The sequence below is a fragment of the Magnolia sinica genome, chromosome 6, assembly GCF_029962835.1.
Source record: "Magnolia sinica isolate HGM2019 chromosome 6, MsV1, whole genome shotgun sequence".
NCBI classification, from domain to species: domain Eukaryota; kingdom Viridiplantae; phylum Streptophyta; class Magnoliopsida; order Magnoliales; family Magnoliaceae; genus Magnolia; species Magnolia sinica.
The window spans coordinates 16,399,219-16,426,438 of NC_080578.1; the positions used below are offsets into that span (position 1 = coordinate 16,399,219).

Genomic DNA, 27,220 nt, shown 5'->3' on the forward strand with positions numbered 1-27,220 from the left:
AAAGTTGTTTTTTTTTTTTATTTAGTCACTCTGCAATGCGAAGTTTTGATAAACGGGTCGAATCTTCTTCATATAACTCGGATGGGAGGAAACTTAAGTTTATTAGGAAGATCATTTGACCACCTTTCCAATGAATTATAAATCATAGTGATCGGTAAGGATTTGTCTCCAATAATACTATGGTCATTCTGTATACAAGGACGACTGTACTTTTCCCTAACTTTGAAGATATGACCTCTCACACCTTAGCACAACGCTATTCGAAAAGACAAAATGATACAAAGAGTGATCCATGGGTAGAGAGTATTCGTTTTATCCATTTTTGCATGTCGGTTGTGTCATACTAAGAGTTTTAGGGGTTTTGGAGTTTGGATAATCGGCCCTGACCGAATTGCTACTGGATTTGGTGTTAGCCGATCAGGTCCGTTGGTTATCTCCGACACGTGCTGAGTATACTCACATTTGATCCGTTTGGTTTTTCAATGACTTTCAAATTATTAGGAGACAAATTGTTATAGTCAAGTTAAAGATCAAAAAGTGACGTATCTTGTTTCAGCCTTTTAGGTGTGGTGTCTACGTAGTCCTAAGTAGAGCTGGGCATCGGATCGAGTCAGATCGGATTGGGTCCAACCTGATTCAGTCTGAAATCTACATAAGCTGACCCGAACTCGATCCAATCCAGCACCGAGTCTAGGACATCTAACTCGAATCGATCCGATGCACAGTTAGCCTGACCCGAACCGAGTCCGACTTGGTCAGGGAAACCGAGTCGGATCGGATTGGGTACGATTTAGATCGAATTTTTTAACGGTGAAAATCATTATCCTCGCTGCTATTTTCGATATGGTCCATTTGAGCGACGACATGAAAGAAAATCTCCAGTAGTCTATATGACTAACGAACGCCCTTCGTGTGTGTAGCCCTAATGTCCCACACGCGTGATGCATCGGCACGTGCCGCGAGTGACCTCTTCGTGTGCTGTGACGGGAAGTTTGAAGCATTTCTCCTTTTTACAAAACCTCGCTGGGCGCGAAACATCTCCCCCTACAATTGACAGGCTATGACGGGCCGAAAGCCACCGAAGAGGAGCCCCACCCAGCCCTCCGATGACGCAGACAGATCTCCCTTTCAGCGATGGACCTCCTCTGTGGGGCCCACCTTATGCTGCAAATTGAAAAATGGGCCCCACTGATCCTGCAAACTGACAAAAAAAGGGAGCAAAGCACGCTCCATTGCTTTTCTTTCACTTCTCCTCGTCCCCACCTTTCCATTTCGTTTTCTTTTCTCCCGCTCTTTTTTCTCCTTCCCTTTTAAAAAGCTGAGAATGCATTCATGACTCTATAAGTGTTGACGTGCTGTGCACGAAAGTGCAGTGACGTTGCACGAAAGTGCAGCTGTGCAGAGTGCACTGTTGTATTGACGTTAGCAAGTTCTGTGGGTCTAATCATGGGGTATATGTTATATCTAAACCGTCCATCCATTTGGTGAGCTCGTCCTAAGGCTTGAGACAAAAAATAAGATAGATCTAACTATCAAGTGGACTACGCAAATTGTTGAACGATGAAAATTATTATCTTTGCTACTATTTGTGGTGTGGTCCAGATGATCTTTGGATATTATTCATTTTTTGGATAATGCTCTATAATGATCTCTAAAAATATATGAACGGTGTAGATATAATAAATACATCACTATGGGGGCCCATATAACTCTGATCTCCTTTGAACCGTTCATACAACTCAGAGCTCGAGGAGCGTAAGTACTCGTCTTCGCACGACATGTACCTACAGTAGCTATATAGCTGGTGTGTGGTACACCAGCAAATCCGCTTCCGTAACGGCTCTTTTATCGTATTGAGTCAACTCTGTTGGGCCCACTGTTAATGCATGTGGTTTATCCACTCCGGATTGATCGAATCGGATCAGATCGGATCCATTCGGATCGGATCGGTGCAGATTAACCACGATCCATAAAATATTCGGATTTGAATGACCCAACTTGATCCGTACTGATCCAGGCCGTCGGTTCGTTTCGGATCTAGTCGGATCGGGTTGGATCCACTGGATCCAGTCAGACATGCCCAGCTCTAGCCTTGGGCATTTATGACGGATGGATTAGATCTTGGACCCTAGTAAATAGGGAAGTGGATCCCGTACGGAGTTGACTATATGGGGCCCACCGTTATGTATCTCTCATCCACACCCGTTTTAACGGCTCATTTTAGGCTCCAAATTGAAGCATATCCGAGGGCTCAAGTGCACCGGAGGAGCGGGGTGAATCAAATACTTACCGTTCAAAACATTTTAGGGCCACCGAAGTTTTGGTGTTTGTGTTTTCCCTTTATCCATGTCTGTTGGACATTATGAATAAGTTGGATGAAAATAAACATCCCTGAGGCCCTAGGAAGGTTTCAACGGTGAACGTCATTGTCTCTGTTATTTCATGTGGTGTGGTCAGCTTGACCTTTGGATATGTTTCAGTTTTGGAGAAATGCATTAAAATGATATGGAAAAACAGATGGACGGAGTTGATAAGAAACATACATCCACAGTGGGTCCGTCGGAGTTACTGAGTTACTCATTAGGCAATCCGCCGCGACAAAGACGGAAGGGCACGCATAGATAATCCAGACCGTTGGTATGCTTCATCCACCACCGATGACTTACACCTTTTCTGTTTGCAACCAACGTATGGACGGTTAAGAACGGAAATGCAAAAACCGTCCACATTCATCCAAGGTGGGACTCAAAGACCAATGGTCAGATGAGCTCCACTTGTCACGATCGTCGGACACGTGGCATCGGTCCCGAATATACGCGCGGCGCGGGACATAAGATACCACTCCTCGCTCCTGCTATTGTCCCGTTCGCATTCATTTTCCCGGCAATATATAGCGAACGGCTCGTATTTTCTAGGGTTTTTCGTTTGAGAGTCGAGGAAGAGAAGCGCTGGTGCTGAAAATTTCTGCAAGCGATCGAATAGAAAAACGAGAGCAATGGCTTTCTGGGGTAAGAATACCTTTGTAAAATTCTCAAATCGAAAAATCTCAGTAATCTCAGCTTCAGAAACAAACAGGACAGATTTCCTCTCTCTCATTTTTTTTTCTCGAAATAGATAGTAGGATTTGATTCTCTTCATTTTTTGTTTTCAGGCATTGAGATAACGCCTGGAAAATCATACACCCATCAATTCGATGAAGCCCGTGGCAGGCTCCACGTTTCTCAGGTCAAGTTTTCAAAATCGACTGTATTCTTTATTCGTTTGGTACCTTGGATTTGGATTTTTAACTTCAGAATTTAAATCCAGGATTTCCAATCCTTGAGATTTTCATTCTATCAGTTGTGTTTGGCAGCCTGGATTTTCAATCATGTGGAATCCAGTAAACTTGGATTTCAAAATGACCACTTCCAATAGAGGAGGACGAGGAGCAGTTATGATAGTTGTAGAGGGTTTTCAAAATCTAGATTATGCACCTCTACCTTTTGTCTTGGATTTTTAAATGGGCGCTTTTGAGAATTTTATATCCTAGTTGGGTTTGAAATCCAGGATTTCCGGGTTGCCAAATACGATATGGATTAAAAATATTGGATTCCAAATCCACTCCCCAAAATCCATGCTGCAAAATGGCCTAGTTTTAGGGGTCTCTTGGATGCAGGTACAATTCCTTTGTTTCATTCTGTCATGTTTGGAAAATATTCACCTGCTAAATAGTTTCTTATGTTTGGGTACTGGCAAAAAGCCAACAGTAAATAGAATGTGGGTATTCAATGAGAAAATAGAATGTGGGTATTCAGTTAGAAAATAGAATGTGGGTATCTACATCCTGTAGAGCTTGAATTAGAGGTGGGCATCGAGCCGAGTCGAGTCAAGGTGGGCCAAGCTCGGCTTGGCTTGTCCATGCTGTACTCAAGTTTGAGCTCGAGCTCGGCCTCGAGCTCAACATTGAAGCTTGGCTTTTTTGCCAGAGCTGTTGAGTCGAGTTCGAGTCAAGCTAGTGGTTCGAGTCAAGTCGAGTTTACCTCGAGTCGAGCTCAAGCTTGTTGGGTGAGAGAGTAATGGATTCTGTTCTTAATCCTCCATTGATGAAAAATTCAAAAATCTTAGGAGAATCAAAGCAAAACCTGATGAAAAAACCAAACAAAGCTTCGAATCGGATGAGGAAACCTGTAAGAACCGATTTGTTCTTGATCTTCTTCCACCAGCAGAAATCCAAGTACTAAAAAAGAAACAGAGTAGAACACAGATTAGAAATCCAAGTAAGAGCTCTAGCCAATTAGATCATTGGATTTCCTTGAAGCTCTAACAAATTTGAGAAGAACCCATCTCGGATTTCTTGGGTTTCTCGCTCGAGAAGTAGATCTTAAGAGATTGAAATCATACTATTGTGGAGCTGAAATGAAAACTGGTGGTGGTAGTCCGGGCAGGCGTGCGGCTTGCAGTGGGTAGAGAAAGAAAAGAAAGGGAAAGGGAAAGGGAAAGGGGGTGCATGTGGTCGGGTAGAGACTCTAGGGTTTGTATTTTTTTAATTTTTTAATTTGTTTAATTTGTTTAATTTTTTAAAGTTAAAACTTAAAACTTATATTAATATAATATATAATATATTTATTAATCGAGCCGAGTCGAGCTCGAGTTCAAGCTTCGAGTCGAGTCGAGTTCGAGTCAAGTCGAGTCGAAATGCCCCCTGGTCGAACTCGGCTCGAACTCAACTCGAGCTTCAAATAATTAGCTTGACTCGGCCCAAATCGGCCATTCAAGCCGAGTCAATCTGAGCGGACTCGAGCCGAGTTGAGCAAGTTTTTCGAGCTAGCTTGACTCGTGAACAACCCTAGCTTGAATTGGTAAATCGCTCCAACACTTTTGAATTGCAGGTGTGTCCTTGGGCTGAAAAATAGGTGTGATAATGACAATAGGGATTACTGAATGTTGCGGGGAAGAATTTGGGAAATGCATATGGTTTCTAGTTGGTGAAGAAGACAATTCGCTTAGGGAGGTACTCGTGATTAGATGATGAACCTTTACTAGTGCCTCTCTGGGAATCATTTAAGCTAGCAATTGACAAAGTGGCAAAGTTCCAAAAGTGCTTTGAGGCGGTGGGGGGAGCTGTGTTGTGGAATATCAGGGTGACGAGGAATCTTTCCAATGAGTAAAGGAAGTTCGCTAACCTTCTAAGTAAGTTGCATGATGTGCATATTGATCTATCATTGATGGATAGGTGGTCCGCTAATAGCAACTTCTTGGCTAAGTTCTTTAAGGTGCTGATGGCAAGAGTTGGTACATGTTCACCAAGCAAAAGGGTGTGGAGAGCCCCTGCCCCTGAAGGGTCAAAGTGTTTGCTTGGGTTGCCACAACAAACACGATTCTTACACTAGATAATTTGAAGAAATGAAAGATGACCTTTCCTAATACATGCATCATGTGTAAGAAAAATCGATTAATTGTCTATTCTTTCATTGCGAGGAGGCTATAGGAAAGTGTGGATTCTTCTCTCCCAATTTGGGGTGACATGGTCTTTCAACAATTCAATAAGAAGAGTGGTGACCGAAATGGCTTGTTGGACCATTGAAGGGACACATCTAATCCTTGCAGACAACATGCTTATTTGGGATCTCATGGTGTTTATGGACAGAGGAACTATAGAGTATTCAAAAATAAGGTCTCATCTGTTGAAATCATCAAAAGAAGTATTCACTATTTGATTACTAGTTGGGCGCCAACCAAGCGAATTGAGGCTAGTTGAAGGCTGATCTTTTGGGAGTTGTGAGAGCTTCTAATAATATATTGGCAGTCAGTTTCTAGTTTACTGTAGTTTCTTCTCATGTATTATATTCTAGTGGGCCTGATACCCATTTGATTAGAACGTGCGTCAAGCTTAGCTTATCATGGTATGCTAATATGAGGGGGAGGGAGGGAGGGAAAACTTTACGTCTTTACAGGTAAACATTTACTCTTCGTAGGAAAAAAAAAGTTGCAGGCCTTTTCTTGTAATTTGTTTACAAGAACTTCCAAACAACCCCTATGGATAAGTGGGATTTTACCAACATCCAAATGATGTTTTCTTGTCTTTTCATTCATTGGGTTTTGAAATATCTTGGATTTTTACATTCGATTTTGCAGGCTGTGTTAGGCTCTGGAGCGTCGACTAAGAGGAGTGTTGTTCAGTGTAATGTGGGGGATAAAAGTCCTGTTCTTCTGTGCTCCTTGTTGCCTGAGAAGATCGAGACTTGCCCATTGGATCTTGAATTTGAGGAGGATGATGAGGTAGTTTTCTCTGTTGTCGGACCGACAAGCGTGCATCTTACTGGTTACTATTTGGGTACCGATCAATGTTTTGATCAGCATGGCGAAGATTCGTATCCTTTGCTTATGGCTCCCTTCTTGAATATTTCAGGCAAAGCATTTGCTGATCTAGACTGCTCATCTGGTGGGGTCCCCACTGTGGGTGTTGCTTCAAAGAATTCTCCCATTTGGACAATCTTAGCCTGCAATGTTGGCCTCAAAATGTATGTCTAGAAGGAAAATGTAGATTGCAGTCCATATACAATGAGAAGATGCATGAATCGGATGGATGGATTCTTTGATGGAAGATGAGCAGTTTGGGCCAATGTGAATGGGTCCCACGAGCATCCATTAAAAGGAGAAAGAAAGGGCCCACCCAGAATGGAATGCTGGCCAGAAAGGAAATGGCAGTATTTGGATAGATCCATTCCTATGCATTTTTTATCTATGTTATCTGAATGTTATATTTGTTCCTTTTTCCTTTACCATGGTTAAGTGATTCTTCTTATGGTGAGGATATTGCTGAGATTGATACTGATCAGTCTAGTGAGTATGACACCGAAGATGAGCTCGAGGATGATTTCATTGATGACAGTGATATTGATATATTTCCCTCTGCCGCTCGCCCAAATAGTGGAGGTATGCTGATTGTTGCCTTTGAAACTAAGAAATACTGAGATAGGCCTGTATGTGGGCACGTGTATGCTGATTGGTGTTCTTAAAAAATATGATAGACCATAGTTGAAAACTCAGTGACTTGACTCAAAACTTGGCTGAGTCAACTCAACTCATCCAGAAATCGAGCCGAGTCAATGTGAAACTCGCTAGTGAGCTTGACTCAGTTCAGACTCAGCATGGCTCATTGACTCAGCTCGCCTACTTGGTCAACTTGAACTGACTCGGCATGACTTGAACAGATCAGTCCCAAGTTGAGGCATCTTTAAATAAAATTATAAGTTGCTGTTGGTGGGATTACTCTTAAGCACAAACACAACAGTGTCTGCCTGTATGAGGACTACTCTATCAATTATCTTTGCCTATTTTTATACTCGTACTCTTCTAACTACCTATCATTACTAAAGTATTGTTTATAGTTTAATTATTAAATATCGAGTTGAGTCGAATCGAGTCTTCAAGTCAACCCAACCGACTAGATAATTAAGTTGATTTTTTGAGTTTTTAAAGTGGTTGTGGGCATGTGTATGAGTCTGTCACTGTATGCATTATGTGTGTCCTCATGTGTGTAATTGTGTGTTAGTGTATGATGTGTATTCACATGCGTGTGGTTTTTTCAATGTTTATTGTGAATGTTTGCACCAATTGTCCCATGCTCACACATGTCAGGAATCATAATTATTGCCGTGTCATTTTCAGCTTTAGGCTGTGTTTGAAAGCATTTTCAGAATTTTGTTGCAATAACTAGCTCAACAAAGTAGAACTAACAGAATGGTATCTACTCTTCCTTTGTATTCATATTGAGGGACTAGACTTCCCAATTGCAATTCTTCTCTCTCTCTCTCTCTCTCTCTCTCTCTCTCTCTCTCTCTCTCTCCCCAAAAAAGAAAACACCCACACACACAAATCAATACTGAATTAGTTAATCACTTTATCATCATTTCCACCTCATTGAACCATACATCACAATCCGTCCCAATACTGCATGCGAATGCACCATCAATGTTACACACACATTGTTTTTCATTTTAGTCTCAACATTTGATTCTTTATTGGTTTTCATTTCAGTTAAAATTGAGGAGATAGTCGATGATGAAAAACCTGCAAACGGCAAATCTTCTAGAAAACACCTTACAGAGAAGAATCATCTTAGTGAGTCTGATGATGGTGATGATGATTCCCAACTTCGAACTGTCGCCAAGGGCACTGGGGCCCCCGTGCTTGAAAGCGAAGATGAAGATGGTTTTCCACTTTCTCTCACTTCCAAAAGCAAATCTGCTGTTAAGAATGTAGATGCAAAGGAGAATTCGGAAAAAAAGACAGCTGAGGCTGGCAGGAAGAAGGAGAAGAAGGAGAAGAAGAAGAAGAAGAAGCAAGAGGATAATAGCGATCAAGTTACAGGCTTGAAAAGGAAGATTGATGCCGTTGATCAAGATGGTGAACCAGAGAGGTTAGTGTTCCTCATGATTGTTTTCTTCCCAAGATTCCATCTGGGTATATATGAGCAATTTCAATATGGTTTCTTTTATTTGTAGCAGTACTTTCTTCTTTCATTCTTTTTTTTTTTTTTTATTTATAAAAAGGATTAGTAATATTTCCTATTTGACTCGTGCATGCAGCGGAGCTAAGCAGATGGATGATTCCACAACACCATCTGGTGAAGTTGCTGCTGATAAGCGTGGGAAGTCAAAGAAGAAAAGGAAAGAAAAAGCTGAGAAAAAAAATCCTGAAGTCGAAGCTAATGTACCAACTTTAGAAACTGAGGAAAAGGAAACTGCAGATCAAAATGCAGCTATAGATGACAACAAGAGTGATGCCCTAAATGACCAGAAATCACAGCTAGAGGACTCAAAGACAGATAACATGGACCAAGATGTTGCTGTTGGGGATGAACCAAAGGAGGACATACCTCATGCCAAGTGAGATTTGATCATCCAGTTCCTGCTTGCTTTTATACTACAGTAATGTGCTATATTTTGTTGACTTATCTTTCTTCTCTCTCTCTCTCTCTAATTGTGCAGGAGTCTTGTTGTCGATGCAGACTCTGCTGCTGCCGATAGTCAGAGTGTTGCTAAGAAGAAGAAGAAGAAGAAGAAGAAGAGCAAGACCCAAGAGAATGATGCTGCCGATGCAAACCAGGTGGAGTCTGGGAATGCCATGACAGAAGTTAAGGAGACACTTGAACAGAAAGTTGAAGTACAGCCATCGAAAGCAAGGACCTTCTCCAATGGATTGGTTATTGAGGAGCTATCAATGGGCAAACCAGATGGCAAAAGAGCTTCCCCTGGAAATAGAGTAAATCCCCCCATTTTTCTTTCTTTCTTTTCCATTATTTTATCATATTAGATAATAATAATAGAGTAAATTCCCCTGTGCCATTTTAGTTCTTTTTCACAACTTGCCTGCTCAGGCAGCAACGAATACATACATTCCTGTAAATTTTGATTGATTGATATTCGTGCTTGATTTGAGGTCACTGTTGAGGACATTGCCTGATTAACAATACTTGATAACTACGACATGATTTCAGGTCTCTGTCTGCTACATTGGCCGACTAAAGAAGAATGGACAGATATTTGACTCTAATATTGGCCAAAGACCTTTTAAGTTTCGTCTAGGTACTGTTATAGTTCACCTAATCTTATGCTGCAAAGCAAATCTTTTTCTTTGTTTGTTTGTTTAGATGGTTACAGGCACGACTGAAAAACACTGGGATTGTTTGTTACAGGTATAGGTCAGGTCATAAAGGGCTGGGATGTTGGTGTTGCTGGTAGCTGCCTTAACTTCATCTTACTTGAAAAGATGAATCATTTATTTAATTTTCATTTACCTCTTGTGATTTACTCTTTTATCTGTGTAAATCCTCAGGTATGCGCATTGGTGACAAAAGAAGACTAACCATCCCACCATCTATGGGGTATGTAACTACGAGCACCCAACCCCCCCCCCCCCCCCCCCCACACACAGACACACACTCTGTAGCGTAGGGGAGACTCATACGAGAAAATTTGGGTCAGCCTAGTATTGGTGACATCCACTACAACCATCAGGTTTTTTTTTTTTTTTTTTTTTACACACGTACACACAGCCCCACACACTCACGCCGTAGTGGGATTTCACCACCTATGGATGCTCGAACCCTTGACCGGTTGTTGAAACTCCTGGGAGTCTACCACCGGAGCACGAGTAAGGATCCCACTACGACCATCGGGTTCGTCACTCATATTATTTAGGCAACAGGGCTAAAAAATCAGGCCGATCCAACATTTAGGTGGCCAAACAATGAGGAACACTGAATGGGGGAACGCTCACCCTTGATTTTGCATGGGACCCATGTCAGATGAAGGGACTGAGAATGGTCCAGATTCCACATATATGGTAGAAAACCAAGGGTGGACACCCCCCTCCTGTCTCCCTTGGTGTGGCCCACCTTAATGGCCAGTCAGCCTGATTTTTGGGCCATGGGCCTAACATGAGGTGATGCATCTGATGTCAGAGTGGATGTCATCAACGCATCATGATGGGGCCCACCCGATTTCTCTCTCTCACACGCACAAAATTCCTCCCCACATTCAGATGAGAGAGAGAGAGAGAGAGAGAGAGAGAGAGAGAGAGAGGTACGTTGCCATTTGTGGTTCTTGCAAATTGTCATTGTCTCAGTTTTGGGCTCCCCATATGAATCCAATACGATATGCGGTAAGAAAAGATTCAGGAAAATGGAAAAAACCCAATTAATGTAGTTTCCCTTTCCCATGCTTTACCCCCAAGATGCTGAGCAGGCAATGTTAGCACAGATGCTGCCTACCATAACCTGGCTGTATCTGTGGTGCATCCAAATGCACCACCCTTAATTTCTTGCTGCTCCTGGTAGCTTGCTCACTCGTGTATCTTGTATATTCTTTTTTCATGATGCAGTTATGGTTCTAAAGGAGCAGGCAAAATACCAGCAAATGCATGGCTTGTATTCGATGTGGAGTTGGTTGATGTCCTGTAAGCATTCTGTTCATTTTTTTGCAAAATAGGATTTCTTCCCTAATTTGTGTTATGTTTTGTTATGTTCCGGCTTTGATTTTGAAACTGTTGTGACGAGTGGTGTGAGTCTCAAATGATCTTTTCTTAGTCTCCAACAGAATAGCTGGAGAATTTTGGTCCCTTTGGATGTGATACCCAAAATAGTTTGCCAATCTGTTAAATAGAGAAATGTTCTACTGCTTGCATTGCACCATTAGTCATACTGCTCCTGGTTGCATATGGACCGATGCATTCCCCAGTTGATCAATCTGGGTTGTCCGTTGGGTCCAAAGAAACATACTTTTGACCGAGCTTCGGATGAATAGGCCTGCATGGACGGTCGAGATCTGTTGTGGAAACTATAATTCCAATGAGTGATAATTGCTTAGGTGATCCTACTCATCCTCTCAGTTTTGGTAAGGGAATGGTGAAAGGTGATGCCAAAGAAAGTCTACCGTATGCATGGTGATTCGACCTGACTCGTTAGAGGTGACTCTGTATTGAACCAGATCAGGTCTGACTGAGCCTGAGTTTTAAAACCATGACTTAGGGGGGTTTTGTGTTATAGCCCATGAAATGTGGGCTGGACCTTGTGGATCGTCCAGATCGTCCCCACTGTATCGTCCATGTGTTTCTCTGCAACCTTGACCTTCAGTTGCATCTTCATCCACCCTCCTTGATCGTAGGTCATATGTACTAATGATGCATGGGTGGGATCAAGATTATTTCTTTGAACATGCTACTTGTCTGCATGGGCCTTACCTATCGAAGAGCCAGATCTTCCACCTCTCTACAAGTAAACTGATGAACGGGCCTGGGTCTTGCCAATCATGGGCCCAACCTATAGTTGGCATGTTTTAATAGGGTGTTGCCTCCGTGGATCCCTGTGTGGCCCACTGGGATGCATGTACCTTAAATACACACTATCCATCCATTTTGACAGATCATTCTAGGTCATGGTCCAAAAAATGAAGCAGATCCACATCCCAGGCGGACCACACCACAGGAAACAGTGGTTTGGTTATTGACCATTAAAAATTTATTGTGGGCCACAACAGTTTTGGGTCTAGATGATATTTATTTGGTCCCTTCAACCAGGCCTTTGATCCTATCAACGGGTTGGATGGCAAATAAATATTCCTCTGGCGCCCAATAAGTTTTTAACGGTCAGTAGCCACTGGTTCCTGTGGTGTGATCTGCGTGAAATTTGAATCTGTTTCATTTTTGTGACCGTGTCCTAAAATGAGATTTCAAAACAGATGGACACAGCGTGGATGTGAGTAACATGCATCACGGTGGGCCCCACAGTCAGGGATCTCGAAGCCACCGTGCCCGTTTTGATATTAATTTAGTAATTTCAGTGTTTGAGCCAGACTTAAAACGCAAAATATCCAAATAAATGCATACGAGAGCAATCAGAGGGAAATGAGAACGGGTTCCAGATGTCAATGTTTGCGAATTCTCCACCTTGGCTTTACCATAGGTTTGGGCAAATGGTCTTCACCATAGGTTTGCTCCTTTACCCTATACACGTGGTTGTAGGTGATTGCGTGTATTCACAGGGATTAGTCTCACTTCAAAAACGAGGTGGGGACACCCTGTGTCTTCAAAAAAAAAAAAAAAAATGTTTGCGAATTCTCTCGTTCTATGGATTTTTGAAATCTTTGGGTTTGTATCAGCCAGCTGGTGTCAATGCCGTGGGCCCTACCATGATGTATGTGTTTTATCCACTCCCTCTATTCATTTTTCCAGTTCATTTTTTGGGCTCATGTGGGATCCAAATAACAAGTGGACCACACCACGGGATGACAGTGATTAGGGCTCATTGTAATGGGTATTTGCCATCCAAACTATTGATAAGGTCACACCCGGCTGAAGTTTTTCATTAGTAAGCGTTCAATCCCTGCTGTTAACTGTGGTGTGGTCCACCTGAGAGTTTGATCTGCCTTGGTTTTTGGTCCATGCCGTAAAATGAGCTGGAAAAATAGATGGATGGTGTGGACAAAACACCTACATCATGGTGGGGCCCGCAGAGCTTTGACAGCAGCCAGCTGGCTGGTGTTGGGATCATTAGCCAACCAAAGAAGATGGATTAAAAAGTAAAAGGTTTGACAAAATTAAGATTTTGTAGATTTTTTTTTTTCCCCAATTTTGTGGTGAAAAAGAGAAAGTTGTCAGTATTGACGATACTTTTGAGAACTATTATTGATACATTATAACTTAGTATTAATACATCGTTGATAATGGTATTTTTATCAATGACCGGAAGTCCAGTGAGTTCCAATTCCATTCCAAAATGCTTTAGTCTAGTTACTTCCAAAATTATTTCGAATCGGCTACGGTCAATGTTAGGTAATACAATCGGTACTATGGTTCCACAAATTCTCACAAAGAAAGTTTTGAAAAAGACAATAAGAAAGTGTGTTTTATGAAAACAATTATTCTTCCTTTAAATGGATCCAAACAGCCCTTAAAAAGCCTCCAAAATTTGAGTGGCAGGGCACACCTAATAATCAATTGGACTGATTCTTGCGATGTCCCAGCATCATGGTGTATTGACACTGTTGGACAGGTTGGATGGCATGCACATGCCACATGAGTCCAATTTTTTGATGGTTGTACATAACTTCTCTTTGGTTGGCCCACTAACTATTGGGTCCACCTGGTTTTTAACATTGTGTGCACATCATGGTGGGGCACACCTGTTGGATGGGTTGCACATCACATTGGTCTCATAATAGCTTGAGCATCTCCTGTTTATGAAAACACTCGACAAGATCCTGCGTTGAATCAACATGCCCGTGCATTAAGTGCTATTCATGACCAAAGAGTTTCTACGTTGAGATCATGAAAGATAGCCGGTCACCAACAGGCAAGGTACCAAAACCTGTGGTGCCTTACCATAATTTTCCACCTGCATCAGACAGGACCATGAAAACCCTAGGGCCAACCATGAAGATCATATGACACAGAAGTCAGGTCAGTACACTCATCAGGTGCGCAGTGCCTTTAGAATCGATGGACAAATGATGGTTTGGCTCAACATATAAGGTGGCCCACTGTATTATCGCCATAAATCACATGGAAAAATCACCATAAATCACAACATTATCAGGATAAAATGATGAAATCGAAGATATTATGAAAAAAAGGGTCAAGGGTTGCAATATTCCAATTTTTTTGTTTGGCAATGCAATCTACCATGTTGACGTCTGCCACTTGGGTACCTAGGGTTAGGTTGGGGCCTGAGATGGGTTAGTGCTGGATTTTCAACTGAGCAGCTCAGGGCCTCCCAAATTGTTTGTTTTGCTCGGCCCAATTGCCACCCTATCTGTATCCGTTAGCAATGTGATCAATTACTGTTCCAAGATCACACCACCTGCAACACAATGAAATGTCCCACATACTGAGTTCAACCACACGTCGAAGGGCCCATTTGGATGCACTGGAAATTGTGGGCAGGTTGGATATTATGCAGAATGGACACTCACAATAATTTTTTGGACAACACGGCTGGAACCAAACCAGGCAGGCCCTCATTTTCCTGCCCTCAATCAAAGTTTTCTGTATTCCAGGCCAGACTCAAAAGGCAAGAGGGATTTGGGGGGCTACAATGGCTTCAATAGTTCAAAACTCACGAAAGCAGACTTCCACGTTCTGAAACAGAATCAACTTGGTGATCCAACTCCTATCTCTAATGCATCCTTGTTTAGTTCTAAAAGCTTTTCATTGTTCATGGTCAAGATCCAAGAATGGAACTCGTCCAAACCCAAGTTGGACTAGAAAATGATTTCCATAACCAGAACCATAGAGACAAACTTCAATTTTTTAATTTGGAGTTCTTCTGGGGCTATTGGGAAAATCTCGCTAAAATATAAAAATATAAAATATTTATTATAAATTAATAAGTAATTTACGCAATAATTCATGAATTAGTTAAAATATTAAACATTTTTATGTCAATATTGGGATAATTTTGAAAAATAAAAAAGAAATCATGAAAAATTCAAAACTGCCAATATTTTGAAAATGTCACAATGTTGTTGTGATAATATCGTTCAGTTTATTTTTCACGATAATATTGTGAGATTTTCATTCTCAGCAATATTCGTCACTGGTCAAAACTAACCATAGACATTTCCAAGGTAAGGTTTCTGAGTTTGGTAATATGGTCAGTAGAAGGTGCCTGACAATACCTTGACTTAATCCTCACTCCATTAACAGAGCCATGAAATTATTAAATTACAATAAGATCAATTGTTATATGAGCAAAAATGACATAAAGGGACATGACTTTATATTATGAGAATGAAATTCAATTCTTCAACAATCCTTCTCACTATAAATTCCATAATTCTAGATAATACTAAGGCCGCTTTTGGTAGATGCCTAAAAATGACATTTTGGTTAGCAGAAATGATTTATTAGAGGTCTTGATCTTTAATATATAATTATTGTTAACATGAACTCACTATATATCAGAGATAAAGATCTCAAATACGTAGTTACTGTTAACTAAAATGAGATGAAATCATTTTTAGATGTCTACCAAACATAACCTAAGACTGGTGATTTAGTTATCCCAAAGAGGAGTTTCATTCCTTATCACTGCTGTGAAATCTGAACCAAAAGGCAAATATAGAAAGTAGAAGGGAGGGATAAGTGCAGGTGGGAACAGATACAAGCAGCTACAACGTTGTGAAGTGAATGAAGGTGACAAAAAAAAGGGAGCCTATTTATATAGACCAAGTCTTGCATTGCATTTTGTCACTGATGGAAAATATCAAGAAACATACAAGCAGATTGGCCAGTAAAGCACATTTCAAAATAATCCTTGTGCATCACATGCACGGTTCTAGGAACACATAAATGTATCCCATCAACAGTTCCCCATTTGTTACAAAAATAAAAATAAAAATCAAGAAACAAAATTTTGTTAGTACAAAATTGCGGAACAAAAATTGGCAAGTGATTTCTTTGAAAACATTGAGATGCCCATGCCTCCAAAATACTTCCATCCATACCCATGAAGAAAAGAGAGAAAATTATACTTGATCATTGGAAGGAGAGGGTCTATTGACGTGCAACTGGACACTAGCAAAACATGGAATTTCTTCCAGTTTAAGTATGGGCTTGACCCAGAGACCTCAATGATGAAACGTACTGTCTACCACTGAAGCACAGGCTCAAACCCTCAAAGAAATCAATAACAAAAACAGGTTGCATCAGCAAAAATTATCCCAATGCTAAAAGTGCAACCAACAACAGCAAAAAGGAGAGAAGTTACCATCTTAGTACACACTTCATTGTCAATGCCAGTCAACTCAGTTTCCTACTCAGATGTCAGCTCAGTTTTAACCAGGAATCTTTTGGCCTCATTGTCTGCCACGTCACTGCTCGAGGAAGCAAACAATGGAGAAAAGTAAAGAAAAATGTATGTAACATGAATGTCAGGCAACTTCCATGGAACCGGAGAAAATCAGCACTGCGTTGAAACAGATCGAACCTGTCTATAGCTTCCTCCTTGCTGATAAGTGTGACATGTTTAGAGATAAGGAGCTCCCAAAATCTCTTGAGGTTCTTTTCTTTGCATTTCTTAGAAAGTTCTTGCATAAATTGGTTGAACTCTTTTGGTTCCTAAACATACCCCACCAAGAAAGGACAAATCACAATATATATAAAACTTATGTCTCTATACGTGAACAGGAAAAATTGTATGTATCTGCCTGCACTTAAGTATGTAAATACGTAAGTATTACAAATACTATTTGAAAAAAAAAAAAAAAAGGCAACATCAAAATAGAGAAGACATGTTAAAGAAAAGAAAAACATTTTCAAATGAGAATTTCCGACCCCTTGGTTTCTAATATAGAACGGGGCTGGTGTTGGCATTTGTAATTTGAAAAGGGCAAGCTATTTGAGTTGAAACTGCTGGGCAGTAGACTCACCTTGCCATTATATAAGAATGATGGCTTTCTAGTGTTTTAAAATACCGAAAAACTAGCAACTGATAAAAATATCCATAAGAATTTCAGATTCACAAATTTTCAAGAGAGATTGAGAAGCCACAGAAAACATGAAGCACCTAAGAATTTTCCTTCTTTCTTTCTTTTTTCCCTTGCAAACGTATTGTAATATTTTTGCAAGAAAATCAGAAAAGCAATAAAAATAGAGGACGTGGAAAATGGAAATCAATGACATCAAGATTTTCTGGTTACGACAAGTTCAATGTATCATATATATAGCAGAAGGCCCAAAATGAGGACAAGTTCCAAAAATATATCACACGTTCAGATGATAGTAGAGCATTTAGTTTGGGAGAATTGAGTGTAGATGAGGGCTATCTACAGATCAACAACAGTTCGTAATTTCTAACTATTATTGAAGTTAGACATTGCAATGACACCACGACAAAATGGATGAGAAACTTTATTGAAGACAGCATACCTGCTCGAGAATGCAACCCCTGCGAAGGGCCACTAAACATTCCATTGCCTTGTCATAGTGATTCCCTTCACAAGAACTATCCAAGAGGTCAGAAATGAGAACTTTCATATTTCTGATTGCTTTACTGACCCACTCAGAGCTATCTCTACGTGCCATCATGGCTTCAAAATCTTGTACAGGGTTCAGATCCCCAATTTCTTCAACCTTCATTTTAGATGAATTTCCAATTAGCTTGACACTCTGAACATCAGGTACATCTTCAGCATCCTTTTCCCCCTCGTCTGAGGCTGATCGTTTTTCCCTCCATAATAGTCTAGATGACTTCTTTTTCTGCAATGCAGCTCTACCTTTAGAATCAAAAAGCAATCGACAGATTATCAGTTCTCACTAAAAAAGTGTTGCACTTTGAAAACCTTCCACCTTTGGATTCTCCTTTAGCTCGAACTTATTTCTGAAGTTAGCTATAACAGACTGGTTTTGAGAAAGAAGCTCTGGATCAGGTTCAGCGACCCGCTTAAGAGTTCTGTCAAGTGGAGGCACATCTGCATCTGGCTGCTTTGATTTTAACTCAAGGAAATGGTAAAAGCGCTGAAACCAAAAACAACCAACCCTTATACATTCGGAAGACCAACAGCCATATATAAGCTTTCTCATGAAATTAATAAGGAAGACAGCCATATTCAGCAATTATTTGAGAACTAAAGATCTCTTTTAGAAATGACATGGTTTATTTGAGAAGCATGTTGGAATACCACAATCATTTAATTGGTATGCAGCGATGGCATAAAACTCCAGAGGAACATCTCCACTTCATCCCACTATGAGCAGCATCCTTCTCAATCTCTAGCGGAGAGATTGAGAAGGGTGCTGCTCATAGAATTAGAGCTGGGAGGATGAAGTGGAGATGTACCTCTGGAGTTTTATGTGATTGCTGCATTACCAATGAAACTGAAGGGGAAATTTTATAGGATAGCTGTAAGACCAACAATGCTTTATGGGATAGAATGTTGGCAGTCAAGGAACAACTTGTTCATAAAATGATCGTAGCGGAAATGAGCACGTTGAGATGGGAGAGTGGCAACACAAGGACAGGATTAGAAATAATGCATTCGAGGAAACTAAGGAATAACACCAAAAGGTAATAAGATGAGGGAAAGTAGACTTAGATGGTTTGGCCATGTGCAATAGAGACCAAAAGCTGCACCCATTAGGAGTAAATCAGTTTAAGTTGAAGGCTTTTGAAGGCCAGGGGAAGGCCCAAAAGGACGTGGATGGAGGTAGCAAGAAAAGACATAAGGACATATGGTTTAATTGAGGATATGACCCGCGATAGAGTGGAAAGGTGTAACAGGATTCATGTAGCTGACAGCAATTAGTTCAGATAAGGCTTTAATGATGATGACGATGACGATGACCCTTCTGAAGGAGGTCTACATTCTCCATTCAGGTGTAGAAAGACGTATCTGGGTTCTTGAATCAAATGGTAGTTTTTGGGTGCATTCCCTCTCCTGGTCATTGTCTAATATGCTCTCTAATGACCCTGGGTCCTTTTCAAAAATCAGGTTTAGTGCAGTTCCTTCAAAGGTTAGTGTTTCATTTGGAAAGCATGTTTAAACAAGATCTTAACTTTAGAACATCTAAAAAGTCGAGGGTTGGTGGCTTGGTGCTGCCAAAAAGGTGCTCCATGTTCTGTGAGGAGTTAGTGAAACATTCTCTGATCCAGTGCCAGTTTGCAATAGTTGTTTGATCGTCGGAGATTTCTAAGTTCGATATTGCGTAGGTGTTTCTGGTGGTGCAGGCGAATCTCTAGTCCATATGGCTCGAAAGGAATAGTAGGAGCTTTAAAGCTAAATCTCCTTTGTGACTGTGATTTAGAAAGTAATTTTTAGGCTTGTAGCTATGTGGGGAAGGCTGATTCCAGATTCAGAGGTTTCCCTAGGCTGTTGCTTTCCTCCGAAGGGTTCAACTTATTTGGTGTGACTGGAAGAAATCGGAAACTACAGCCAAGTGTAGAGCTCCCCTTGCTGGCTTGCTCAAGGTCAACTTTGATGGAAGTTCTTAAGGTCCAATTGGAATACTGACTTGAACTCTGCTGAAGCAGCAACTTTTCTTCAAGCAATCAAATTGGTGGTGGAATTCAAGATGTCAAGATGTTCCCAACTATTGTGGACGGTGATTCCAACAATGCTATCCACTGGGAAAGATCCAGCATCTGGCCTTGGAGGCAAATTTGGAATTGGATAGGCTAGTTGAGGAGGCTGTAAGCGGACCTCTTCAAGTTGTTGATATCAGATAGGGGTTGTGTAAGGTTGTGCTGCATTTGTTGCTTCTTGTCATTTTCCTTTGAGCTTCCATTTGCAAGCCCACTTTTGTATTTTCCTTTCCTTTCCCTTTTCAAATAAAGCTCCGAGTTATCCATAATAATAATAATAATAAACAACATCATACTGTTAAGTGGGTGTCACTGTAAATGGACAAAATGACAAGTAGAACTGCTAAAATGGAGAAGGTTTGGAAATCTAAAATACCAGCTTGCACTTTGCCGGTGACTACTTAACAGGGAACAGGGGATTCACTGCAAAAACTAGCTTGGCTCAAGGGACAATTAATTGAATCATTCAGACAACTGTAGTTCCAGTGAGAAAAAAATTGAAGAAATACACAAAAACATATTTTCCCATGATTTAGGTTGTATGACGTACCGATGTGTAACTGAATTGGAGTATGGCCATTTAATTTAATCAACAGAAAATAGACAAATTTAAGTGAAGCTTCCCAGTATTCATAATAGTCAGCATAGGAGCCCACAAGTTTCAGTTATATCCTTTCAAGTCCAACTAGTCCCTCTATATGCTAAAGTAACTACGATAAGGCCATTTTCACTTTATAAACTAATTATTGCAGTTCAATCCAATAGTGCATCCAAGGGCGCCACAATAGTAAAACTTTTAGTTTTATGACCATATTTGTACAATGGTAGGGGCATCTTCCCCATGGAACCCAATCAGAGAAATGTGAAACACAAACATGTTTTAGAATAATGTTCTGGGAGAATGGACCTGATTTTTAAGATGATCATGACATTTTCCCTTCTCCTACTCAGCAACAAAATTAGCAAGCTGTTTGACAGGCTAAAACTAAAACAAATATACACCAACCATGTTTGGCATGTCAGATTGCAATGCTGTTAAAAAATGAGGACTTACTTGAATACAAAAGGACATCATGAATGAAACCATGCCAAACAAGCATAACAGATGGTAGAAAAATTGCAAACCAAGTATAACCTCCAAGACAGGATTGGGAGTAAAATCAGGTTGCAGAGCTTCCTCTTTCCCAGATGGTGCAAGGTCAAGCATCCGGACGAAGTTGTCTGCTGCCTCTTGCTGTTGTTCGTTTGGCTGCCATGACGGTGGGAAATTGTTGAAGGATGGAAACTGAAACTCTCGAACATCCTCAGCAAAAGGAAGTACATTGAAGTAAAATGAATCTGGCTGCTCAACACAATTAAAAAATATTGGATGAATTGTTTTGATGACGAAGCACAAGAAAAGAATTTAAATCACTTGACAGAACTTACGATATTATCCAGGGAAGATATATTTGGTGTCAATACTCCAATGACGACACTCCCTTGCCCTTGTCTCCATACACATCGCAAGATTGCAACCTTGTTCATTTCCTTCATTGCTCTTACCAATGAAGAAACAGCAAGAATGGCCTTTGCATTGCCCGGTTCAGGAATGAAGACATTAACATCTTTCATATAGTAGTGCCTTGAAACAATATATCAGAAGACAACAAATGTTTAACTTCCACAAAATGGGATCCTTAAGGTTGTTTTTAAGAAAATGAAAAGAAAAAAGGAAAAAGAAAAAAAAGGAACCAGTACAAATCAAAATGATAGATATGAATTCAGTCAGATTGTGCAATCTTAATCATCCATTATCAAACTATTCTATGTCCAAATTAAAGCAGTTAGATTACCGCATAACATTGGAGGCATCTGTAAAACCTAGAAGCTTCACACTTTTCTCTGGTTTGAACTTCACAGCCTCCCACTCAGCAGATGAAATAGGAACCACTTGAGGCCCATAACGATAGCCTTTAATCCTTTGTTCTGGGGGTACAACTTTGTTAGGATTTTCCAAGCTTTTGTATTCAATATCTACCTTGACTTCATGTGTTGCAAATCTATCATTTGAAGGTGCTTTATCAGAATATCTCTTTAGTGTAGGAAACTTTTCTTCAGATGTTTTCTTGTAAACCCACACCTGAATCAGAAGAAAAAAGAGAAAGAAGAAAAAAGAAAGAAAGGGGGAAAAAAAAAGATGCAGTAAGATGAATCGAAAGACCTCCGGAATGCTCAAGAAATGCATGGGCAGACAAGATATTTCATTAATGCTTCACTGGTTGTCGTAAGTTACTGAGGACATATCGTGAAACATGTAAAGTTAACACGCAAGAATGTAGCTCACATCATATAATAATTTTTAAGACGTATGCTATCTTTGTAAGAAGGGCAAAAAGTGGATCCCCATTTCTAGGGTGAATATTGTAGACAATGGAAGGGGTAAAATTACATTAACTCCCTTAATGTACCAAATTGTAACAAATTATGAGAAACTGCATGCAAATTGATAATAAATATATAGATAAAATAATAATAATAAGTAGGGTATGCCAATACTACAATTTGTTTTCTATAAATTATCCTGAACCTCACCTTGATCTTCATCGATGGGCTTAGCTCGAGATCACCCCTGAATATAGTAACAGGAGATATATTTCGAGTTCTAAGAGCACCATACAATGAAGTTGGGCTTTCAACATAGACTGATTTTGAAATTGTTTTCTTCGAAAATCTGTTCAATAGAAGATCATTCTCATCCATTATCTTCTTATTCGCAGCTCCAGTTAGCTTTCCTCTCACGATTATACAATCCAGTCTCATGCCATGGGTCTTCATCTGTGCAGAAATGGTGTCAATCTGATCTTCCTTTGTTCCTTCAAATGGCTCTTTTGTGGGATACTGTGCATTAGTTATGAGACACAGACGTTGCTTGCCCTTGTTTGTTGGCCCAAATTTCTTTATCAGCATATCCATTCCAACCACAATGGCATCCAGAACTAGCAAGTTGTCAAGGACTTGAGGACAAAGAGAGGCAACGAAAGAAGCAAGTCACAGCCTACGATGTCACGGTTGTCTATCAACTACCGCAGGGAATATTTCTTCTGATATTTAATTACTGCATGGGATACGGTTGCGATGATGATGAATAAATTACTCCATGGAGCCATATTAAAACATGCCCTAGAATCACAAGTTTCCAGAGTGGGAGAACCACCCTTAGGAGAAGATTGCTGCAACTATATTTTGAAATACTAAATAGAAATCACAACCATCTTATTTCTTTTTTAAAAGGCAAACAAGAATGGCAAAAGCTATCAATGGAGAAAAGCTCTTGGATACAATCACCACAAGCAGTTCCTCTGGGAAGCTTTTGCAGAGCATCAACCATATCACCATCAATCACTTTGATATGTCGTAAAACTACCACATGTTCATACCCACCCACTTCCTTTGTCAGCGCATTGTCAGTATCTGCGAATTCCAATGCTAAAGCATCAGAAAATGGTCAAGTAGCTGCAGAGCAAGGTGCTCAACTGAATCACCAAATACTTTATTACAGTCAGTTGCTTATATTGAGCATAAACTGTGCAGAAGGCTGCTATGATGATGATGACAACAATGACAAGCACAATGATCAAGTATGAAGCTCAACCATAGCTCAAAAGAGGTACACAATGATGTCCAGCACAAGGAGAAAAAATTAAAGAAGATAGTGACTAGTGAGGTATACTTTAAAATTGTGCACATATACTTGAACTTTTTTAATTATGGAATACAGCCCTTTTTTTTTCAGTATGTGGATATTCTGTGCATGTTCCAATTTCCTGCTTATATTCATTTTTCAAGTAAAAAACTGTTTTGACAACCCAAAAATTTAATGCCAACCTCCGGTGCTGTCTCTGCACCTATAACTCCTTGCTTAAGTAACGTTGTGATAAAATTTCAAATAAATATGACCACTGAACCTGGAAGATGACATAATATTATTAGAGTTTCATCTGACAGATAGGATCTGTGAAACTTGACGTAATAGAAGGATATTCATGACCTTTCCCATGCCCCTTGAGGTCATGTCCCAGTGCCAAAGGAGGCATGAGCTAGTGCACCAGCACCCAAGGACAAAAAACCAGTGAGTTTTCCCCCTAAGTGAGTTTGTTTTCATAAATTATTGTCCGTATGTTTTCTGCCACGCTCATTGCTTCATCATTGAAGTTATTTTATTTATCCAGGACATTATCATTGTGCTGCACCAACCCAGTAAATTGCATTGTTAAAATCTAACCTGATACACTGCATCATGTTGCTCAGAACTCATTTCTTTCAATTTATACAGAGAAGAAGTCGTGAAGGCTAAACCTATTTATTTATTCATTTATTATCACCAAATCTAAGCACGAAGCAATCTCCCAAAGCAGAAGGGTACCTTCACTTCCAAATAGAACTATGCCTACTTCATCGCTCTTGTTGTAAATTAGCTGCACAAGAGGGCAAAACATAAGACAGTGAAAAAAAACTTCATGTGTGTAAAATTCCACAGATCCAATAAGTTAATAACCCAACCACTCCCTCTGTCATATTAGCAGCTGTGCTAGTTCAGGTGAATGGTTATAGTCATGTTGAGTGAAAAAAGAAAGGGATAAAAAGAAAACAAAACAAAACATAAGTAAAGTCAACCAAAAAGTAGCAGAAAACATTGGTAAGTTCCCTGCCATAAGTTCAGAGGGGGGAGAGAGGTACAACAAAAAAAGAAGTATATCTCTCAGAATTCAAAGAAACGCGTGCCTTTTTTTGTACGAGCATGGAGCAGACTTTTTCAATCTCTGGGAGAAGATTGTGCATAGAGGGGCCAACATCGAGCAGCAAAACCAATGCTTCCTGTAAATTAAAGAATGTAGCGCAATAACAGTTAGCATAAACCTACAATTCTGCATATGTTTATCATCTTTTCCCTCAAGCGTAAATTTCATAAATCGTAACTACATTTTTCTTCTTTTGGAATCAGATGCTTCTCACTTTAAATGGCAAATAACCTTTATTCAGGTTCCGATCATTTTAAATAATTAAGAACCATGGTTTGACAAGTGGTCTAAGTCTAACGCGGGTCAACTAACTCAAGGCCGACCTCGTTCAGTACAATGAGTCTCATACCATGGGTCTGACTCGGGCCAACTCAGCCTGAATTGGACGAGTTGGTTACAAACTTGGAGGACTCAGCCAAGGTAGGCTGAGTCAACCCGTGAAACTTGTCCAGCCGAGAAGTTACACAAAACAGTGAGATGTCAAGTGGACACCATGCTTGGACACTGCCCACAGATTTTTAGGTTTGGCAAGTGGAGCCTATGGTTGGTGCAATCCAGATATCAGAACCTTGATATGTTATAGGTTATTGTGGTTGAACATTCTCCAAATAATGTCCAGATTGGTGGCCTATAGATAGTCAAGTAGACAGTTACGAGAGAGAAATAACAACAGTACACATTCAAATGAAATAACATAGGTCATTGAATTATTCCAAGCTGGAAATTTTGGGGCACGCTCCATCCAAGATGCGAATCCACTAACCACTGGTCTGGATTACCAAACCATGGGCTCCATTTGTCAGAATCGGAATAGGGGGTGACTCAGCCCAAGTCGGCTAAGTCACCCAGACTCATACAGTATGACTCGACTCAAGACCGGACAAGTCAGTCCAAGTCACCATCTAAAAACCATGTTAAGAACAATGCCCTTCCACTCTTGAGCTAACCCTAAAGAAGGAAACTAGTAACAGATCTGATAATACATTTCACAACTTTTCATTGCTATGGTGACTAAGCTACAATTAAATTATAAGAGGAGAGAACTTACAGATCTACATACAATAAAACACTACAATCACATGGTTTAGTCAGAACAAACCAATTTCACCTTTAGGTTGTCTTAGCTCATAAAAACCAAATTCGTATTTGAACTTCAAACAACTCATGAAGAATTAAGTGAATAGGATTGACGAGTCATACTGAAATTTAGCAAATATTCAAAAGTTCCTACATAGGTTGCGACACAAGGGCGAAAGAGATATAGAAGGAAAAATAGAATATGAAAACATAACACAAAATCCCAAAATCACATTAATCAGAATGGGCCAAATGCATACTGACCACTGTCATTTGATTGTCAAGAATCACTTGTAAGTTTGAATTTTAAATGCCTAGATTGATGAGGACTGATAAATCATTCAAGAATCCAGCTACGTTTGGATGCAGGCCAAGTACGAATTGGAGGGATTCAGCAATGAAAAAAAAAAAAAAAAACTAAACATCATCTCAGCACAGTGTTTGAAACAGCTTCCTTTTCCACAGAAACTCATCCAACAGGTCCTGAGTTTCTGTCCTATTTTACCATCCGGGACTTTTAAGTTACCCAGATGCCAAATTAAGCGGAACACATCCCATTTGGCCCCAAAAGCGCAGCAATCCTACTTACCTTAAAACAAGCACCTGTAAGGACTATAGAAAGTAACCAGCAACAGTTGATTGCCGAAGTTCGGACAAAAGGGAAGCAGTAAGAAACATCTTTTAATGTGTTCACCATACTGTCAAGGCTATGGCAGCTGAATTACAGTTAATTAAAAAAGAGAGAAAAAATCAAGAAGTCGGGTATCCAGTACATAATGCACAGCATTCAGGAATGTCCACAGCATTGCTGCGGCTCATCAAATACAACATAGCCCAAATATCACACTGACCAAACAATCACAACCATCAAGTTGGTGTAAAAATAGAATCAATCAGTAATCTAAACCCAAAAGGAGAAATCAGACGGATGAGATCATCTGATCAGTGTGATTTTCAGGCTATCCTCCATCACAGCAGAGCCAACAATTTGGACGGTCCAGAATGCAACACACGCACATAACATTTTTACTGTAAATGGCCCACCGCTATTCGAAAAAGAATCACAGTTGAGTATGCTTAAGGATGAAGAAAATGGGGATGCAAGACAGGAAAAGAAAAGGAAAAAAGAAAAACCTAAAATTGCTCATTGTCATCAATGGATTCCGAAATCTTCACGCGAAATTGAACAAACTGGACAGACGAATCTGTCCAAAAATACAGAATGAGCGAAGGATTTTCTACTAGGTTAAAATAGAAAAGAAAGGGAATTACACGTGAAAATATCGATCGATTGCCGAATTTCAGACACGAAAGATGGCAGCGCTGATTCGAACCTTTGAAAGGAAAAAAAAAGGAAATTTGGAAATCCAAGTATACCTTGTTACGAGCCATCTGAAACGGGATTGAAAAGAGGCTGGAAGGGGAAAAGCGAGCTTTTAGCTTCTTCAAGAAGCTGAGAGAGAGAGAGAGAGAGAGAGAGAGAGAGAGAGAGACAGCTTCTTCAACAAGCTGACAGAGAAGAGAGATGTGCTTCTTTTCTCTTCTTTTTTTTCATTCGAGGGTGGAAGAGGGGTAGTTTACATAGTCAAGTGCTTTTCTCTTGTTCCCGCCTGGGAGGGATGCAGGTGATAATCACAAATCTCTTTCTCGGGAACTTTTCGGGAGATTTTCAAAATATAAGTTTTTTCTCTGGATATTATAGAGAAAATCTCGCTAAAAATAAAAATTATGAGATTTATTATAAATAGTTTTTAGTTGTAAATTAACTAAAATTTAAAATAATTTTCTCATCAATATTAGG

At 40.1% G+C, this 27,220-nt stretch overlaps 2 protein-coding genes across 8 annotated transcripts; one reads left to right on the top strand and one right to left on the bottom strand.

Annotated features, from left to right (window-relative positions):
* Positions 1-2,848: 2,848 nt before the first annotated feature.
* On the top strand, positions 2,849-11,179 carry LOC131248398 (peptidyl-prolyl cis-trans isomerase FKBP53). Of its 2 annotated transcripts, XM_058248669.1 has the most exons (11): positions 2,849-3,008; positions 3,152-3,225; positions 6,115-6,350; positions 6,773-6,915; positions 8,020-8,401; positions 8,571-8,870; positions 8,973-9,246; positions 9,482-9,569; positions 9,680-9,721; positions 9,820-9,868; positions 10,867-11,179. In XM_058248669.1, the coding sequence occupies exons 1-11, from the start codon at positions 2,996-2,998 to the stop codon at positions 10,943-10,945; spliced, it is 1,680 nt and encodes a 559-aa protein (XP_058104652.1). In that variant the 5' UTR covers positions 2,849-2,995; the 3' UTR covers positions 10,946-11,179. The 2 variants fall into 2 exon arrangements, with proteins under 2 accessions (XP_058104652.1, XP_058104653.1); XM_058248670.1 differs by lacking the exons at positions 2,849-3,008; positions 3,152-3,225 and having other exon boundaries at positions 6,137-6,258.
* A 2,813-nt stretch (positions 11,180-13,992) lies between these two features.
* LOC131248400 (ATP-dependent DNA helicase 2 subunit KU80) lies at positions 13,993-26,939 on the bottom strand. Of its 6 annotated transcripts, none has more exons than XM_058248673.1 (13): positions 26,692-26,828; positions 24,326-24,418; positions 23,967-24,018; positions 22,883-23,014; positions 22,136-22,539; positions 21,397-21,683; positions 20,990-21,185; positions 20,616-20,903; positions 17,830-17,997; positions 17,410-17,739; positions 16,469-16,599; positions 16,250-16,355; positions 13,993-14,341 (listed from the first exon to the last, which is right to left on the bottom strand). In XM_058248673.1, exons 1-12 carry the CDS (start codon positions 26,809-26,811, stop codon positions 16,295-16,297), a joined length of 2,262 nt encoding a protein of 753 aa, XP_058104656.1. In that variant the 5' UTR covers positions 26,812-26,828; the 3' UTR covers positions 13,993-14,341; positions 16,250-16,294. The 6 variants fall into 6 exon arrangements, with proteins under 6 accessions (XP_058104656.1, XP_058104655.1, XP_058104659.1 ...); XM_058248672.1 differs by lacking the exon at positions 13,993-14,341 and adding an exon at positions 16,085-16,155; XM_058248676.1 differs by lacking the exon at positions 13,993-14,341 and having other exon boundaries at positions 16,085-16,355; positions 20,697-20,903; positions 26,797-26,939.
* Between the last annotated feature and the right edge of the window lie 281 nt (positions 26,940-27,220).